Source organism: Eptatretus burgeri, chromosome 6 (assembly GCF_056783735.1).
Source record: "Eptatretus burgeri isolate ZD-2024b chromosome 6, Ebu_testis_v1, whole genome shotgun sequence".
Lineage (NCBI taxonomy): Eukaryota > Metazoa > Chordata > Myxini > Myxiniformes > Myxinidae > Eptatretus > Eptatretus burgeri.
Genome location: NC_140966.1, coordinates 77,672,914 through 77,692,889, shown reverse-complemented (window position 1 = coordinate 77,692,889; position 19,976 = coordinate 77,672,914). Strand labels below are relative to the sequence as shown.

The 19,976-nt window shown below is 44.0% G+C and overlaps 2 protein-coding genes across 5 annotated transcripts in view; one reads left to right on the top strand and one right to left on the bottom strand.

Moving 5' to 3' along the window:
- LOC147025121 (EF-hand calcium-binding domain-containing protein 4A-like) overlaps positions 1 to 19,976 on the bottom strand; it is a 73,590-nt gene that overhangs the window by 13,127 nt on the left and 40,487 nt on the right. For 2 of the 3 annotated variants that reach the window (XR_015059351.1, XM_085885756.1), the window contains exons 7-12: positions 17,059 to 17,249; positions 16,244 to 16,318; positions 10,416 to 10,467; positions 5,539 to 5,654; positions 3,602 to 3,827; positions 2,658 to 2,787 (exon numbers count right to left, since the gene is read on the bottom strand). Coding sequence is in view for 2 of the 3 variants with exons in the window: in XM_085885756.1 (XP_085741882.1) it covers positions 2,658 to 2,787; positions 3,602 to 3,827; positions 5,539 to 5,654; positions 10,416 to 10,467; positions 16,244 to 16,318; positions 17,059 to 17,249 (790 nt within the window). In the remaining variant the exon portion in view is untranslated. The remainder of the gene's footprint in view (positions 1 to 2,657; positions 2,788 to 3,601; positions 3,828 to 5,538; positions 5,655 to 10,415; positions 10,468 to 16,243; positions 16,319 to 17,058; positions 17,250 to 19,976) is intronic. The other variant, XM_085885757.1, reaches the window with a different exon arrangement.
- On the top strand, positions 2,684 to 19,178 carry LOC147025122 (uncharacterized). Of its 2 annotated transcripts, XR_015059359.1 has the most exons (5): positions 2,684 to 2,812; positions 2,967 to 3,065; positions 14,974 to 15,177; positions 16,573 to 16,706; positions 17,428 to 18,938. XR_015059359.1 is itself a non-coding variant. In XM_085885768.1 (3 exons), exon 1 carries the CDS (start codon positions 11,158 to 11,160, stop codon positions 12,538 to 12,540), a length of 1,383 nt encoding a protein of 460 aa, XP_085741894.1. In that variant the 5' UTR covers positions 10,885 to 11,157; the 3' UTR covers positions 12,541 to 15,177; positions 16,573 to 16,706; positions 17,428 to 19,178. The 2 variants fall into 2 exon arrangements, 1 of the variants encoding a protein (XP_085741894.1); XM_085885768.1 differs by lacking the exons at positions 2,684 to 2,812; positions 2,967 to 3,065 and having other exon boundaries at positions 10,885 to 15,177; positions 17,428 to 19,178.

The window sequence follows — 19,976 nt, the reverse complement described above, 5'->3', positions numbered from 1 at the left end:
TGTTCGAACCTACGTGGAGTCAACAGGCAGAGTCAACCCCACCTGGTATTAATTCAACAGCCCAGTGGGGTTTGAACTCAGGACCCTGGGATCCCAACTGGGATCCCAAGCCCACCACCCTAACCCTAACCATTCAGCTAACACCAGGCACATGGACCATGCTCACCTAATATATTAACCAATATACTATTGTACTTGTTTCAGATAAAAAGTCAGCACTCTGTCCAATTAGCAATACTGGTTGGTTGTGGTATCATTCTCCATATCTACAACTAGCAGGCATTGGCTGGGGAGGGGGGGGGCAGAATAACGGTGCTGAGTGAGCTTTACCTGGCGGTGGTTTCGGGACATGTTAGGCATTGAAAAGCGATGGAGTTATTGTCCTCATGGTGGTTCCCTTTTGCCTGTCGACCGGCGGCAGCACTGCCTGACCACACATCCCAATATACACTTTATAGTGGCTTCACCTCGAAATGTGCGTCAAAGCCAACGTGTGCTTGCTTAAAACCTTGCCCAGATTCTAAAGTATCGACACCCAAATTTGGCGCCTCTCGATGCTGCAGTTCGGCCGTGAAAGAATAACGTACAAATGCGACACACACACACACACACACACACACACACACACACACACACACACACACACACACACACACACACACACACACACACGCAAACATTTGAAAATATGTGGAGAGATGAGTTGCTATAATAGTCAAATTGCTCCAAATTAATTTGTGCTTGCTACTTCTTCGTTGCTTCTCGGCCCCACAATCTGTCACAAACTGTCTTGCGTGTTCCACATCACCAAACTAGCTTCCAAGACAGGCTGACCCATTATTCTCTGCATAGATACTTATTTTCAGAGCCTCAGAGCCTCATTATCTTGTAAATATTTTCAAATCTTTGTGTGTGCATTTGTGTGTTGCTTCTATCTTGCTCCACTGGAGGTCATAAAGTCTAATGCTGTGTGTGTTATTGGCCTATCTTGCAAAAGGTTGAGTCCCAAAGACTGCTCGCCCTCTGTAGATAGATTTGTCTTCACTGTTTGGACACTCAGCAGACAGACAGATTTCTTCCCCACCTTCTCTCCTCCCCACCAAAGCCCCTCTCCTTTCTTCCACTTATGTGTGATGTTTGTCTCCCTATTCCCATTTGATCCTTGGTCAGCCTGTGAAACTTCTGTCCTTTATTGTTTAGCTCCTCTATAAGCCTAGATTTTTTTTTCTTGTTTTCCTAAACGATCCCATTTTCAAAACATTGCTTATAACTTATCGGCTCAATGCATCCATTCCCATCAGATATTGGAGTATGAGCAAAGTCATCCAATTAATACTCCATCAACGGCTTGGTATTGACAAAAGGGCAGAATAATATTTATTCAATTTATAGTATTCTCCCATCAGCTGTCTGGTCATGGATTTACACCCCTGTGCAGTCAAATTTACAAGTACAAAAACTTGACGTACTGGACCAGCACTAGCAAGGAAATTGCAGCTTGGAGCATGCCGTCCTTCAGATGGAAATGTAAAGCTCGATTCCCATCTGGATTTAAGTTGTCCCATCTGGATTTAAGTTGCAGACATTATAAATCCCATGTTTTCTCTTTAAAAGAGTACCACTGGACATGTAGCTTATCTGGGCCCTGGTTTAATGTTGTAACCCAAATTTGGTAGAATTCTGACAGGTGGGTCAAGAGAAGAATATTTTGGAAAGAATTTGCACGACCGCTATTTTGACACACTTCTGGTCAGGTGATCGGCATGACCTCCACAATTTAACATCAGGACCCTATCCTAATGTTGTAACCCAAATTTGTCAACATTCTCATTGGTGGATCAGGAGAAGAAGATTTTTGAAGGAATTTACACGATTTTCCCAAAAATGACTAAGTCGGCCATTTTGACACACTTCCAGTCAAGTGATCTGCATTGCCTCCACAATTTAACATCCCAACCCTGCCTGGCCTTATGTTGCACCCAAAATTTGGTAGCATTCTGACTGGTGGGTCTGGAGAAGAAGATTTTTGAATAAATTTATTAAGTGGGTCTTTTTGACCTACTTAAGGTCATGTGACCGGAATGAGCTTTACAATTCCTGTTACCAGTGAGGAGAGCAACGTTGCAAAATGTCAGCCAGATCGGCCCAGCAGTTTGGCCGGAGAGGTCAAAAAAGGCGACAGATGGACGGACGGATAGGATGGTGCGTGACGACAATAACTTATCTGCAATGTAAATTCCAGATGAGCTAAAAAGTAGGCCATTATTTGTCAGTATCCTCATCAAATTACCAATGTACATGTTAACTAGGATGGGCAAGTTAATGAGAAAGGGAAGTACCAGTGAAGTTGCATTAAATTTATTGTGAGAATGGGATTGGTCAATATAGTTGACGATGACCATATTTTAAAATCAAGTTAATAGGGTGTGGATATGACACCGGCGTGGTGACTCAAATGGCCTCCTCATATGTCTTAAGTTTCCTTTGCTTCAGCTAGTAGCACTTTGTGTTGGGAGAAGAAAGTACTGGTTTGTGACTACTTTTTTTTTAAACGAAAGTAAATTAAATATTGTTTGAAGGCATCTTGAGGTTGGTTTGCGAGTCATGAGATAGTATCAAGAGGAACAGTATTGAAGAGGCATTTGAAGTGATCTCACCAATGGTGGCGTATATAGTTGGTGAGAATTGTTTGTGACACAATTGTTGGATGAAACAGCTCTTTCCCACACCAGACTCCCCCACCAGCACAACCTTAAAAAGGCGATCTGGAGGAAAATGATGTGAGCCCTGAATGGTTGGAGCAGGAAGGAGGGTAAGGGGGTGGGGGGTCATTGTATGCAAAAGGTCTTTGGTTCGACCACTGTACTCCAATAACTATGTGCGTACTGTGGTTTGCAAATTACGAATTTGCCATTACAAACACAAATAGAGATATTCTGCTTTTGAAGTGGATTTATTTCAATCAGACTCGGTGGCTTAATGGTGAGAGTGGTCCCCTCGGAGTCTCGGAGATCGGTGGGTTCGAGCTCGACTCCGACTGAGGCATACTAAAGACTTTAAAAATGGTATGTGCTGCTTTCTTGCTTGACACAGCATTTAAAAAGAAAGAGTACAGACAATCAATCATTGGTGCAGGCTTGAGACGCCTAATGCCCTCCTCCAGCAATGATGTTCCTTGGAAGGGAACTCTTATTATTTATATTATTATTATTATTATTTTATATTTGAAAGTTGATCATTTTTGTGTTTGAGGTCATGCCCATGAGCCAATGGCAAAACTTTATGATGTGGTGATATTATAAAAATTAGGCAAAGGCTGATGTATTTTAATAATGATGATGCATTCATTAATATATCAGATGAGAGTATATTCACTCCATTAGAAGCAGAGCCACACTGATGAGACAACGAAGAGATCTAATTAATCGAAGAATCTCATTAAAATGTGCACCGCTAGAGTGACTGCATACAACGTTTGCTTGGAATTTCTGTTTGGAGCTTCTAAATATTGTCTAAAAACTTGTTAATCTGAAATTAAAAAAATCAAAAACTTCATCTTTTTCGAAGCACAGTTCTGTGACATCGGTCACAAAGTCCTTACCTCAGTCTCTGTGCTCACGGTCTGGCCACGTGATGATGACCTTCTTCCTCTGTCTGGCTGTGGGCTGAACTGAGCCTGCCGGTTGGGAGATGCTGCGGCATTCTGCGCCACAAGTTCCCATTCATTAGGCTTGTTTCTGCCCTGGAGCGTCTGTGTCCCACCGGGAACTGGACGAGCTGTGCTGTCCGTCTGAGGGCACTGGGCATCTTGGCTGCAGACCGAGGGCCTGGGAAGATACAATCTTATTAGGAGGGTTCTTACGTGGTGATTTTGTACCAAGCAACCTGAAAAATAAATTCATTGTGGTCCTCCTAACTGCATGGTGCATCATTGAGCAAGTGACAGTGACTACATTTCTCTCTCTTCTCTCTTCTCTCCTCCTTCTCATCCTCCTCAACCTCCTCTTCTTTTCTCTCTCTTTTTTTTCCCCTCTCGCCCTCTCATTAGCTTTGCATCTGTGATGAGTTCAACTTCCATCATCAGTTGGCTTTACAACAGTCGGCCATGGCATTCCTGTAGAGGTCTTCTGTGAGTCTGTGGGTCCGACCCAATCTGTAATGTCCACATCTCTGAATATAGTCTGTACTCCGTCCTGGACTTTGTAATGACTAACTTACCTCGAAACTGAAGTGTTCCTCTTATTCCCCACTTGGCTTTTCTGACCATGTTATTTTGAAAGTCGAAATCTCTTTAGCTCTCGGAGAACAGCCTTAGCACTGGAGAGCCCGACAGTTCAAAAAGGTGGGGCTGTAACTTGGAACACATCATTCAATCCTACTCCTTGATAATCCCACAAAATCCATCGTTACTGCTCATATCCACTTCTCCGTTTGTCTTTTCTCCCACCTATGGAACTGCCTCCCTGAATCGGTACAACGTCACTCTTTTCTCTCCAGTTTTTCCAGACAGCAGTACACCAGAATCTCGTGTCATCTTACATCCCAACCCATGATCTTGTCTAACCGCTCCCCAACCCCCTACCACGTTCACCCTCTTACCTCACAACCATCATACCCACAGGTTCATATATATTTTCACTTTATCTTCTCCTCTTGTTTGTAACACTTTGGTTTCTCCTCATTCCCATTGTCAGGATGTTTCTGTTATATCATCTTTCACCCTGTGCTTCCACAATCCTTGCAAATACATATATAACCTAACTATGATTTGTTTACCGGATTTATGATTTCCTCGCGTAATGGTTAGAGCATCTGCTCTGGATCTGGGAGATCGGTAGGTCGAACACGGTAGCCGAGTTATACCAGACTAAAAAAAAAATGGTATGTGCTGCTTCCTTGCTTGGTGCTCAACACTCAAAAGGATAGAGCATGGACCCAGCTAAAACCTGACATCCCGGTGTTTCACAGGCAGAGTGATTCATCAGTGTGTGTGCCGTCCCTCGGATGGACGTTAAACTGGGCGCCCCATCTGCCCGCGTTAGTTGGTGGATGTTAAAGATCCCACGGTGTCCTTCACGAAGAGTATAGGCGAGCGATCCCCGACACCCGAAACAAATTTCAAATTCCTGCTCCAACTACTGCTGGTAAGGCCATGGCAACCCACCCAGTATAACTTGCCAATAAAGTACTTCGGCAGCACTGATGCTCTGTACCAGAGTATGGTACATCATAATCAGAATTTTTAAGGATGTGGGGACGGGGGTGATGGAAAAAGAAAAAAGGATAGAGAAGGGAGAGAAGATAATTTTGATGGCAGATGTAGTCGAGTAAGAAGAGGGAATGCTAAAGCTGTGCATTGAATATCATGGGAAAACAAGTGACATTTCAAATAATCTTCCTATTGATGTCAAAATTTGCATATTTAATTAATAGATGGCTCACATCAAACCTCACCAGAAAAAAATTGCAATAACTGGTTAAGAAATGCATGGTTTGTCAGAAACTGGAAGCCCTTCAAAATTCGTGCACAAAACGCACCTGCTTATCGGCTTTTCATCCTGAATGTATTTTCCGATAACTGATCCATCTCTCTGCAGTGGGGGAGGAGTTCTTTCCTCTTGGCTTGGACAATGGTGATGGTAATTCCGGTAATTCTGCAACCCAAAATAACAAAGGGGGGGTACTGATACGCCAAATGATGTTTCACAGTTGGTATTTGAAACGGTCATGCAATGAAAAGTATGAATGACAAAAAATGAATTATCAGAAAGACACAGCAACACACTATTTTTAGCCATCTTGTACACACTCAAAACTGATGACATATTTTCACCTTCTGCCACTCACTTATGCTCCAAACACACCTTTTTCCCTTTGCTACCATTTTCTAAAAATCAAGGCTCGTATAAGAAATGAAACTGAATACAGAAGGATATGAGGCTGACGCATCAATAACGGGATCAATCAACCGGGATCAATCATCAATTCCTCTCCTGTCGCAGTCAACGTGTGGCCCTAAATGGAGTTCTTTCATCCCCTCTTCCTGTGCAGGCTGGAGTTCCTCAAGGTAGCGTTCTGGGCCCTGTTCTTTTTCTGGTTTTCATCAATGATCTCTCAGACTCTCTGGAAAATCCTCTATTTCTCTTTGCCGACGACTCCACCCTCTGCCGTACCATCTGTCATCCCTCAGACCGGCAAGCAGCAGCTTCTTCGCTCACTGCAGATCTGGATAAAATCACAAACTGGTCCAACACGTGGAACATGTCTTTCAATCCACACAAATCTCACACTCTCACTATGTCTCTTCGAAAGGACCGTTTACAAAACCCCCCCATCCACTTTCTCAACAATCCACTGGAAGAAGTCTTTTCTTTCAAGCTTCTGGGTCTCACTATCTGCCATGACCTTTCCTGGGAAAGTCACATTTCCAACCTTGCCTCAAAAGCCAGTCGCCGACTGGGAATCCTCCGTCGTGCAAAGTCCTTCCTCGGCCCTCTTGAGCTCCTGACTACTTACAAAGCTTTTGTCCGTAGCCTGATGGAGTACTGCTCTCCCCTCTGGGCTGGTGCTCCTGCCTCCCACCTTTCTCGACTTCACGCTGTCGAAACCAGGGCTTTTAAGATCATTGGCATCTCCCGCAATGAAGCTGAGTCTTTGGGCCTCTCACTCAATCACCGCAGGTTGGTCGGTGGTCTTTCTGTCTTCTACCGACTCCTCTCCAGGCTTGCCCCTTCTGCTCTCTCTGCGATTTGTCCCAACCACATTTCCACAGGGCGCTCAAGGTCCGCCAACAACCCCCTTCTGGTAAAACTACCAAAATCACGAATCACTGCTCATCTTCACTCTTTCATTCCTCTTTTTTCCCGCCTTTGGAATAAACTTCCTCACTCTATTCTTTCCCATTCTTCCCTCCAGGCTTTCAAAACAGCTGTTCACCACCACCTCTTATCTTCCCCCATCCAAATCCTCGATCTTTTCTACCCCCGATAATCCACCCATGCCCACTTCCTTCAATTCTCCTGCTTTCCTTCCTGAAAGTCCCTGTAATGTCCATCTTCTCCTCGTCATGTTCCCCGTCCCATCCCCATCCCTCTCCCTTCCACAGTTCACCTGTGTCTGTTCCCCAATGTTTTGTCCCTTCCACTCCCACCCCTCTTGTCTCATGCCTCCTTGCTGTGAGTTGTGTGTTAGCTCTCATACGAGCCTCGACCAAGGTATACAAAAAAAAAAAAAAAAAAAAAAAAAAAAAAAAAACGGAGAGCAGGGTAACTGGCACGGGAGGGCTTTTTGGAATCTCCTCCCTACCAGCCCCTGGAGGATTGGGGTGTTTTGGGATCGTGTTCTCGTGAGAGGGATGGCGAGAGTGAGGATCGCGTCAAAAATAGGTCAGTTAAGAACCACCTCAGAGAGGAACGCTTTTGCCTGCCTCCTCATGCTCGTGCCTCATCGCCTGTTTTTAATCCCTGGTTCCTGCCCATGTGTCTTCGTCGTCCTGCCCGTGTGCTTTGTCATCTGGTCGTCGTGCCTGCTTCGACATCTCCACAACAGCTGAGGCCTCACCCGGGTTTCTCGTTTACCTCCCCATCTGTGAACAACAATGGTGAGACGTGCCGTAGATTTTAACCTCATTGTACGTAATTATTTGTTTATTCAATGTGAATCCTTTTTCTTCTCTCTCTCTCATCCTGACATCATATCCTCCATTGGATCAATCTTCCCCTGGTCATCTCCTTTGGATTAAACCCCATTTTAAAAGAGATAAGAGCCTTATGTGCTTCTTTAGATCTGGGTGGTGCTCGTCTCCGGACTTGTCTGGACAACAGTTTGTCTCTGGACGTGTCTGGATATCGGTTGCCTTCTGACGTGTACGGGAGGTGGTGGTCTCCGGATGGTGCTTGTGTCAAGACGGTATTTGTCTCCGGTCGTGTCCGGATGGTGGTTCTCTCCGGACAGTGCTCGTCTCTTGATTGTATCTGCCTCCGGACGTCTCTGGACGATGTTTGTCTCCGGACGTGTCAGGGCAGTTTTTTTCTCCAAGCGGTGTTTGGCTCCCGGCGTGTTTATCTCCGGTCAGTGTTTGGCTCCAGACATGGCCGAGCAGTGTTTGTAGTATGACCGGTAGAAAATGTATTTCAGACATTATTTTGTTTCCATCTTCACTGTTATTCTATGCAAAATCATTTTGATGAGATGGTATGAGTTGTAATGAATGCTTCACTGCACGTCTGCCTTCCTTTCCTCTCACCTCATGCTGACCTCCTCCAAAACCCATTCCCACCTCCTCCCAACTCCCCCCCCCCTCCATCCACACACACCTTCTTCTCTTCCCCTCCCCACATACTGCCTTCCCTTCCCCCACCCCTCCTCGCTCCCTCCTCTCTCCCCCCCCTTCTCTTAGTATTCTCATCAGCAAAGCGCCGGGTGGTATTTGCTAGAACTGTATTTAATTTTTTTTAAAAACAACTAGAACAGCACTCGGTAGAGCGCATACTTCCGACAGGCTGAACAGTTTACTTTTTGTATCCCACTGATAGACCAGATCTGCATCTGGACCCTAAAAAAATCTAATCAGCTTGTTCTTATCTACCTCCTCATCCACCCAACTCATCCACCAAGTTTTGTCATAACCTGTCCACAAATTTTTGAAATATCATGCTATATATCGTTTTTTTGACCCCATCTCTCAATGGTGAAGAATCTCTCAGAAAGTTCTGGAATCCAGATCCAGATGTTTGCCAAAAATATGAACTACACTGAACAAAAATATAAACGCACCAAGCGATTGTTACTATTTTACCTCGAACTCATTAATACTAAATCTTCACAACAATTTGGTTATAGAATCCATGACAATTGAGCATTAAATTTCAAAGAGTTCCTTGAGAATTCTGGCGACAGTCTTTGCGCTACAACAGCCGACACAACCGAGGTGTCACTGTCAGAGTTCACACAGTCAGTAGCGGGTGTGTCCACCGTTGACGTCGCGCAGAGCGGTGCATCTCCGGCGCATGGACATCACCAGATTATCGCCTGCACCTGTTATTCAGCCCGACAGTCTCATTGGCAGTCCTCGTGGCCGGTCGGAGTCGATCCCGGAGATGTTGCAGCCTCATGTGACGATCCTGACCGGCGGTGGTCACACGTGGTCGCCGGGCATGTGGGCGGTTCACGGTGCTTCCAGTCTCTCTGAGGCGCGTTCTCAGGCGGCTAATGGTGGAGTGGTGGACATTGAAGTGTGCTGCAACGGCCCGTACTGACGTCCCAGCATTCAGCATGCCAATGGCGCGCTCCCTCAAGATTTGTGACATCTGTGACATGTTGACATTTGGCACCAGTCCACATTTTGGGGAGGCCTTTTATAGGGCAAGCTATAGGGAGTGTTTGTGTCCTGGTCACGCTCACTGACCATCACTCTGTCAAGCCCCATGGTGCTCATGGGAAGGATTACTCAACGTGTGAGTCCACACACTCAGAGTGGTCAATTTCAATGGGAACATCTGTCTTGAGCAAAACAAAGGAACTATTGCTCAAACATATCATCGGTTTGACCATTTTCCCATAATGGCAATCTTGACTTAGATATTTAGGTTGGTGCGTTTATATTTTTGTTCAGTATATTTGTCCTTGTCACACACCCAACCTTTCCACCAAGTTTTGTCCAAATTAGTCCATAACCTTTTGAGATATCCTGCTCACAGACAAACAATGGTGAAAACATAACCTCCGTCCACCTTCGGTGCAGGAGTAAAAATGGTATGGGGAGGAAACGGAAGGAAGCAATTACAAAGAATAGTGATGCAACAATTCTCTTAACCCATTACCGAATATGCACCCACGGTACCAATGAACGGATGACAGATGCTTAAATAGTTGAAGCCTTCGGGCCCACATCCATTCCATGAGAGAGACAGAGACAGACATTGAGGACAATGACAAGACAGAGAAGAGATAATCGGCAGTCGTGCTGGATCGCCCAACCCGCTGCAGGCCACTGGAGAGCTTACATTACTGTAAACCATGTGGTTTATTTTGTTTCATTGTCTCAGCTGCCCTCTGAAACTGATGTGTGGTCCACACAGATGTTTGTATGTGGCAGGTACTACCTGTTGGTTAGAATCCATGTGGCAATCAAAGGCTGATTTGGCACTTGGATTCTGATCTCCATCACAGTGAAGTTTACTTCCAACATTTTTGTAAAATACTAAATCATCTAAATCATTTTAAACTCGATCATCAATGTGCCAAGCAAGTCAGTTCCTTTAATGCACATGCTGAAGGAAATTGAATTATTTCCAGATAACCATACCCTTTCTGGGTCAATGTCTGGGTCAATAAATGTCTCTTGATTGAACCCCATTTGAGGCAAACCTTCGAGAGAGAACACGCTCTATGGCGGATGTGAAAAGGTTACTGACCGTACACGTTCTGTCGGCATCTCTTTTGTCCCGCAGGTAATTATTCATTTCCCTGTCGAAAGAAAAAGAGTTTTTGATAAAGTAAAATTTACAAACACAACTCTTCATTTGCAGTGTCAAATAAAATGTGATGCATACAAATTCCATAGCCTTTGAAGCCAGACTATATTGAGGAAATAATACGAAAAACTTTAATTACTTATTTAAATTTTACATAAATTACACTGAACAACAAATTTCAAATTTTTTTTTTTACTCGAGATGTGTAAAGTGATTAAGACTAATTTGGGTACGCTGATTTCAAAAATCATAACCGTTTTGCTGTATCACGTCAGGATTTTCAGGAACAGAAATATTCCCATTGCCTAGAAGTCAGGATTTCAATTAAATTTACATATGTCTTTAACATGTCTATTTCATACAATTGTTGTTAACTTGTGTTATATTTCTTTCTTTCAGATAAAGATGAGTAGGCGTTCCTGTACCAATCATTCTGACAACTTCTGTTATGTCTGTGGTCGGTATACCAAAAAAGATCAACAGCGAAGTATATCTACAGCAGTGAAAATGAAGGCCGCCTACTTTCACTACTTCGTGTGTAAGGTGGGGGACCAAGAACAGAGCTGGGCACCACACATCTGCTGCACAAGCTGTCACACAACCTTGACTCAGTGGTTGGTGGGCAAGCACGCGAGCATGCCATTTGCGGTGCCCATGATATGGCGTGAGCCGCAGAATCATCATGATGATTGTTATTTCTGCTGCACAAGCATCGCCGGCTTCAACAAGAAGAATAAAGGTCACATCAAGTACGCTGACTGCGTCTGCTCGTAAACCTGTGCCTCATGATGACGAGAACCCCGTTCCAACACCTCCAGCTGATCAGAACATAGCTGTAAGCAGTGGTGAAGAGGATGGTGATGATGAACCTTTTGAACCCGACACTCAAGAATCACACCTTCTGAACCAGGGAGACTTAAATGATCTTGTAAGAGATCTCTCGCTGTCAAAGGCGAAGGCAGAGCTGCTTGGATCAAGGCTGCAGCAGTGGAATCTACTTGAACCTAACACCAAGATATCCTTGTTCAGAGCACGTCACAGAGACATGGCTGAGTTCTTTGAGATGGAAGACACGATGACATTCTGCAGTGACATCAACGGTCTGTTGAAAGAACTTGGGTGTGATCACGATCCTGCAGACTGGCGCCTCTTCATCGACTCAGGGAAGAACAGCTTGAAGGCTGTTTTGCTCCACAATGGCAACGAGAAACCATCAGTCCCACTGGCTCACGCGTTCGGCATGACAGAGACCTATGAGACTATGCGGCAGCTGCTTGATTCCATCAAGTACAATGACTTCAACTGGCACATCTGCGGAGACTTGAAAGTGGTGGCGCCTTTGTTAGGGCTGCAGTCAGGCTACACGAAATACATGTGCTTCCTTTGTCTCTGGGATAGCAGAGACGACAAGAATCACTGGACGAAGAAAGATTGGGAAGAGCGAAAAGAGCATGTACCTGGTCGACACAACGTGAAGCATGTCGCCCTTGTCGACCCAGCCAAGGTTTTCCTTCCACCACTCCACATAAAGCTCGGCTTGATGAAAAGTTTTGTACGGGCAATGGATCTGAATGGGCGTGGGTTTTTATACCTCAAGGAAAAGTTTGGCAAAACCTTGTCGGAGGCCAAGATCAAGGCTGGTGTCTTTGTTGGACTGCAAATCCGACAGATTATGAAGGACGAAACTTTTCCGACAACTCTAAACCCCAAAGAGCTGGCAGCGTGGAGGAGCTTCAAAGCTGTGACTGACAACTTCTTGGGGAACGAGCGCGCGGACAACTATGAAGAAATAGTGCAGCAGCTGCTGGAGTCCTTCAGGAAACTTGGCTCCAGGATGTCCCTGAAAATCCATTTCCTACACCAGCACCTGAACTTCTTCCCTGACAACTTGGGAGCAGTCTCGGACGAGCACGGCGAACGATTCCACCAAGAGATTTCACTCATGGAGACGCGTTACCAAGGGCGGCACAACCCGAACATGATGGGCGATTTCTGCTGGTTCCTGCATCGTGAAACTGACACAGAGCAGCACAAACGCAAAGCCAAATGCCTAAAGCATTTTTAATTACATTCTAGTGGAGTTTTTCTGTAATTTCTATAATTTTGAAGCATTCATGATGAAATAAATGAATAAATGAATTTTTGTAAATTTCATTGAAATCCTGACTTCTAGGCAATGGGAATATTTCTGTTACTGAAAATCCTGACGTGATACAGCAAAACGGTTATGATTTTTGAAATCAGCGTACCCAAATTAGTCTAAATCACTTTACACATCTCCAGTAAAAAAATTTTGTTGTTCAGTGTTATATGAAATTACACAATTTGCTTCTTTTCCAAAAGGTTTAAGGCATAATCCGCCCCAGAATATTTGGCGCACGCATGTGCAGAAACCCCTAACAACGAGGGTCATCAGTATATAGTGTGTGCGAGATGATGATTGTTACCTAAAATGGCTCACAAAGCTTCTAAAACAAGCCGAAAAATACTTGGAAATGTACCAGCAAGAAAGAGGTGTGCCTCTGCACAACGAAAGAGTTAGAGAACATCCTGAACTCGCCCAAAAACCTGATGGCTTGCAGCTCCCCGTACTGCAAACTCTCGAAGGTTCGTAGATGGACGCGTTCAACTCAAACCTTGACCATCACTACCAGTGAGTGGACTTTGAACCTTGCACGATTTCCTCGTGTGAACGTGGCAGGGTTGGTGATTTATTTAACGGAGTTTGCAATCGTAAAGACGATGCAGTCATTCTCAACATGCAGACAGACACCATATATTGTTTGGTTACTTCTTCACACCGATGAGAAAGTCATATCTGGGGCTTGTCAATGCACAGGAGAAGTTTTAAATGATGATATTTACTATTAATCATGTTTGGGAGGAGGGAGGTTGGAAGTGGGAGCTGTCTGGGCTGTGAGCGGCGTTATAAATGCATATATTTTTGTTTGGTTCCAGGGCCACAAGGGAAACGAGAACGGCACTCGGTGGAGCGCATACCTCCGCCAGGCTGAACAGTTTACATTTTGTATCCCACTGATAGGCCGGATCTGAATCCGGACCTGAACCAAAATCTAATCTGCTTGTTCTTGTCACTGAACCAACTCATCCACCAAGTTTTGTCACAACTTTTTGAAATATCATGCTATATATTATCATTTTTGGCCCCATCTCTCAATGGCGAAGAATCACTTAGAAATAAAAAATTTTTTTTATCACATCTGGATCCAGATCTTCAAAGTCGAATCAATTCTTCGTTGTCACACACTCAACCTGTCCACCAAATTTCGTCTGAATGTGTCCATAACCTTTTGAGATATCCTCTTCGCAGACAAACAAACAGGGGCAAAAACCTAACCTCCACCCAACTTTGGTGGCATAAGTAATTATACTAAATTCTTTCATCTACTGGTAAAAGGAGAAGTGTGTGTGTGTGTGTGTGTGTGTGTGTGTGTGTGTGTGTGTGTGTGTGTGTGTGTGTGTGTGTGTGTGTGTGTGTGTGTGTGTGTGTGTGTGTGTGTGTGTGTGTGTGTGTGTATGCATTATATCCATTGTTGCCACTCACTTGTGCTCACAGGAAATGGTACGAACTCGACGCCTCTCATCCACGAATATTTTTCAAAATTTCATGAGTCCGATTTGCATTCACAAACAGAATAATTATGGTTAACCATTCCATAATTGCCACTCCATATTCTCCATAATTCCATAATTCATTCCATAATTGCCACTCCATATTCTCTTTTGTCTAAATGCTGAAAATTATGTTAAAAAAGACAATTTGAATCATATTTTGCATTAACAACAGCAGGTTATGAATGATTGCCTGGTGAGCAGAACACAGTTACTGAAAACGCACACACAGCCCTTGCACAAAAGGCCTCGTCATCGTTCATACGTCGTTTTGAAAGTTGTGTATTGGGTTTGATTAATCCCTTCCCTGTGCCTTTTTAAATTGTGACTCAGTGGTGTAATGATTCGAGTGTTTTCTTTGAGTCTGGGAGGTTGGTGGTTCAAACCTGGGAGGTCGGTGGTTCAAACCCAGGCCGAGTCATACCATAAACTTGAAAAATGGTATGTGCTCCTTCCTTGCTTGGCACTCAGCATTTAAAAGGATAAGAGCGTGGACAATCCTCATAGGTTGGCATCTATGGGTGGAGGAAATTCTTCCTTGGGAAATGCCCTGCTGAGTGTAGTGAGAAAAGTGATGCCATTGTTTTCATATTGCTGTCTGGTATTCAGAGTACCATGGGAAGTACTAATTCGTAGTCTCCATATTCTCACAATAAAGCTTTGTTGACAATTTGATCACAAAAGTTCAAATGTTAAAAATATTTACGGCCTCAACAGACACACTGACATATTGACACATTGACACACACAAGCGATTGAAAAAACCCTGTCTCCCGCTACATGGTGGATGGGCAAACGACATCTTTGCTGTTTTAACAGAACTGTCTGCTGGTTTATTGTTTTCACACACACACACCCTTCTCAGGTCAGGTCAGATATGGGAGCATGCGCCGGAGCAGCTCGTCGTTGGGTCCACTTTCCGCTGGTACTCCAGGGGCCTCCGTCTGGCCATCCCTCAGTTCCTTGTGGAACACCCTTCTGCTTGTCCTCAATTGTGTTTTCTTTGACCGCAATGCATCCACGATCAAGTGATTTTGTCAAGCGTCCTTGCAGATTTTGTCAAGCGCAGGTTTGTCACCTTCGCAGCAAAAAAAAAGAATTTACATACGTCTCACAGTTGATTTTTCCCTTTCCGCCTGGTCTCTACAAAATCCATAGTGGCAGCGTCAAATACTGCTGCTCCTTGTGGAATTCTGATTTCTGCATTTATAATTCATCCAAAACATGTTTTAACATGTCGTTTCGAATTACTTAAATGCACAGTTTTCAAAAAATTTAATTCATAACTATGATGCACAAAATGTTGGGCTTGAGCAAACAAGTCGCTAATAAAGAGTTCAGTTACATTATTATTATTAATGATTCATACATTGGATTTTATCCAGAGGACTGGGCTGCCAGGATACCCTGAGACGTATGCACTCTCGCCTCTAAGCTGTCGAGCTTGGGTTTGAATGTTGATCCAGCTATAAACCCTCACCCTGGTGTTTCTTATGCCGAGTGAGGCATCGATGCGAGTGCTGTCTCTCGGATGGGCGTTAAGTGTGAAGACCCGTCTTCCAGTGCTCGGGGCATTGGTGAAGGTTAAAGATCCCATCGTGTTTATTCAAAACGAGTGGACAAATTATCGCCGGCACCCTGAACCAATTACAAATCCAGTGTGAGCCGGATCGTGAAAGACTTGGACAAAATCGTACCTCATCAAACCCCGCAAGGTGGGAATAGTTGTGGCCATTAAAGTAGTAGTAGTGGTACTGGTACTACATTTGATTGGGAGTACCTCACTCATCCGATCCAATCCATAGGAACCATACTCTGTGCAGAGCGTTGGTGCTGCCTCAGCAGTCTCCAAGGCTATTGGGCACAATCCTGGATGGGTCGCCACTCTGACACAGGATACTCGAATGGCTCAATCATACCAGCAAGCTGGTACTCATTTTGTCGACCTCGGAAAGATGACAGGCTGAGTCAACCCCACCTAGTATTAATTCAATGGTTAAAAAAAAGTGGAAAATAAAATTGTGATTTAGGAAGGAATCGTTTTGTGAGGAATGAAGGAAGAGCGATTGGTTTTAAATAATTTAATCCGAGAAGCCAGTAAAGTTGGAAAAGGGGACAAAGAAAACTTATTGTACCTGAAAAACTCCAGCTGGGTGAGTAGCAGGGAATTGTCTTGTTCGGCAGGACGAGTGACTTTCAGTGCGGTTTCCCTGTAAAAATATGGATTTTTTTTGTTGTTGTTGAAATGGCAAAAAAATAATTTTCCTGATTCATTGAAGGAACTTTTTCATGCAAACTTAGTACATCGAAGATGGAGTTTTACTATACAGTACCTCACTTTCATTCACAATATGGAACTTCATTTAAAATGACTGTTTGGAGTTTAAATCCATGCCTTTACATAAGATGGATTCTCGGTTCAATTCCCGACCTGACTATAAACTGATGCTGTGGCGTTTCCCAGGCAGGAAATCTGATGACCAGTGAATCAGTTACGTCTGAACTCGTGAAGCAATGGATCCAGGTTGAACTGCCATACATTGAACTGCCATCATATGCTTCTCCTCTGTCTACTGATGTCCTTGAATTTGTGTGAAGGTACACTGATGTCTAATAATGTTTGTCCTGCATGTGATTTATGTACAAGCTCCTCCACGAGCCTTATATCAATGTAAAAGTACAATGCAGGTCAATGTGTGCCGGCACTCTGGCCAGCTTCCTATCTTCTGCTTTAACCTTCAGGGGAAACTCCATGAGCGGCAAAGCCGCACTCCCAGCCATTGATGCTACTCACAGCCTTGTGCTGCACCTGAAAAAAGTAGAAGACCAACATGTCTCCTCCACCAGGTCCAGAACACAGTATAAGCTGAACTATGAAGTTATTGATAAGAACAGTGTAGGAGTGGAACTACTTGGTCATTGATGGGCACAGAGTAGGAGCACAACTTACATCTGAGGTTGGTTGAGCAAATTGGCAATCTCCTCATGATTCCTCTGCTGGAGTAAATGCTGTGCAGAGTCCAGTTCATGACGCATGCACACAAGTTGCATTTCCAGCCCTGAGTTTACGTCCTGGAGGCTCTCGTTCTGCTTCTGTACCCGTGCACTCTCAGAGTTCAACTCGTCCAGTTGTGTTTTCAACTTGTGGGGGGGGGGGGGGGTGGGGCAGCAGTAATCAATGCCTGTTGATATCATCTGATCTCCCGATGAAAACATTGCATTCAAGGGATTGTGCAGAATTTATAAACCGGCATACCATCTCAAAGGTCTACAACTTCCAATATTATAATGGGTTTTTATTTTGTGTTCCTACAACCAGGGAAATCAGATGGGACAGCCTGATTGAGATCCCATTTGAAGGATCGTACATTCTACCAGGCTGCTGGTGCTGGAAGAGGTTTGAAGTGGGATCCCTTTCCATTGGAAATCGATTGTGACACCAAACAGCTCAAAGGCAGGCAAGTTGCAGCACGATTCATCGATCTGTTTTATTTATCGATTTATTTAAGGCCCGGTCACACCTTGACGTTTTAGCCAGCGATGGCAACGTATTAAAATGTATCTAAAACGCTGGCTTACGTTGAACTTTTGATGTTTTTTTTTTAAAGATTCGGACGTATTCATAGCGACTTGGTCTTATGTATAACGCATTGGTAACGGACACAGAACGTTTCGTTGTGTTATAGATAACTTATACCAACAAATGCTGAACCTGTTGTCGGCCTACACAACCGATGCCCAACGATAGTCTAACTTAGGCATAGCGCGTTGCACGCATCGCCGACGATGTCGTGACGTAGCCTATTAAAAGGCTGACGCACAACGATTCGAATCATAACTGCCGTAGAAATGGAAGTGACAACATCGCGGTCACACCTTGGCGATCTTGCCAGCGTATGCCGACCTAAGAAAAATGTGTCTAAAACGTTGGGGCACGTCAAATACGGTATGAGTAAGTTTGGTATACGTGAGTAGAACGCTAAAGTACGCTATCATACGTCGTAGTAAGTAGAGTACGTCAAGAAATTTTAAACATGTTCAAAATTTTTGGGCGTACTCGGCGTATGACACACGTTCCGCATGCGATGGGGATAAGTTTTACACACGATATGTAGACGCTTACACACGTCCACAAAGGCTACTTATAAGCTACTCATAAGTCGAAACACGTCGTGGTAATGTCTTTTTTACGCGAAACTTATTTCTAACTTATGTTTGACGTGCTTTGAACCAATTCTTTACGTAGTCCCAACACACATCGACGTATGTAGACGTATTCCAATGACGTCTTCCGGTCGACAAAAAAAAATAAATGAACGTGTTTCTAGCTTACAACTGCCATATAAAGACGTGTTCCCAGCGGTTTTGGGAATTGGTATATAAAAATGCTGCTCATAAAAGGGAAACCCAACAGTGTTTTCGAGTCCTTTTTGAGTCGATGTCCATGTCAGCAGTAACAGTATCAGTATTAGTATTAGTATTAGTAGTAGTTTGTTCATGTTGGCAGTAGTAGGTGAGTGTGAGGGGAGGGTGTGGGTTATGATGGATCGTCCTTGCGTCCGCGTGTCCACGGGTAGGAGACATCTTTTCACCATTGTTCGAAGTTCTTCGCGGCTAATTTTTTATGGGGCTTTTTCTACAATGAGCTATAGCTTGTTTTTACGATTTAGGTCTATTCATAACGGGTTGGACAAATGCACAATGAACTAATAATGTGCATAGAGCGCTTTGATTACTTATAGATACGATATACCAACGAATAATTATCGTGAAGCCGGCGTTCACAAACTATGCCCAACGATAGCCTAACTTATCCATATCGTGCGACAGTTTATCTTTGCCGGTGACGTAGGGTTTGCTATTCATAGGCTGCCACTCAACGATTTAAATGGCTGCATCTCCACTATTGAAAGTAGACGCTTGCGCTCAACAGCTTGGATTTTTTTTACACTCAACGACTTTTAAACGGTACCACTCAGCTATTTTCATTGTTTACAATGAACGATTTAAATTGCTGTCACTCGCCTTTGTTTTTTGACGCTGGGGTTTTGAAATTTGAAGCGTTTCTTCTGAACGTGTTAAAACGCTCAAACTCGACTATTTTAAATAGACGCTGCCGATGGACAATTGGAATCATAGCCAAGCTCGACTTTGAAGTGTGAACATCCTCGTCATGCCGAAGAAAAGTTTGAAGAATGCTGCAAATAAGTGTCCTGGCCGTGGCCGTGGACGCTGACGCAAGGACGATCCATTATACCGACGTCTTTCAGCCTATGAGTAACTTAAAAGTAACGTCTGTCGATGTGTGGCAACGATCGCGTAACGTGCCAACAACACGTTAATCATAGGTTAGAAATAAGTTTCGGGTACGCTAAACATTACCTCAGCGTGTCTCAACTTATGATTAACTTACAAGTAGCATGTATTGACGTCTGTCAACGATCGCAGACCGTGCATACAACTTGTGGCCAGCGGAGCGGAACGTGTGAGTCATACGCCGGCATACGTCGTGAAATTTCAAGCATGAAAAAATTTGAGGAAACCAAAAAGTACAACGTTTAAAGCCAACGTACAACGACGTATGGCAGTGTTTTTCAGCGTGCTCTCAATGTTATCAAAACTTACCCATAACGTATTCAACGTGTACCAGCGTTTTAGAAAAAAAAATTCAAAAATCGGCATACGTTGGCTAAAACGTCAAGGTGTGACCGGGCCTTTAGCACAATTGTTGAGCAGGACAATATTTCTCGACATAGTTCACATGATCATTTCTCCAAGCGGTGAATAACACCAGACATTGATTGTAGCAAATGCTCAATCCAGTCCATCTACAGTCGTGAAACCAGTTCAATGGCTATTTGTACAGGT

What these genes read in the sequence shown, in the direction of transcription:
- LOC147025122 (XM_085885768.1), top strand. Translation starts at nt 11,158, where the DNA reads ATGATGATTGTTATTTCTGCTGCACAAGCATCGCCGGCTTCAACAAGA.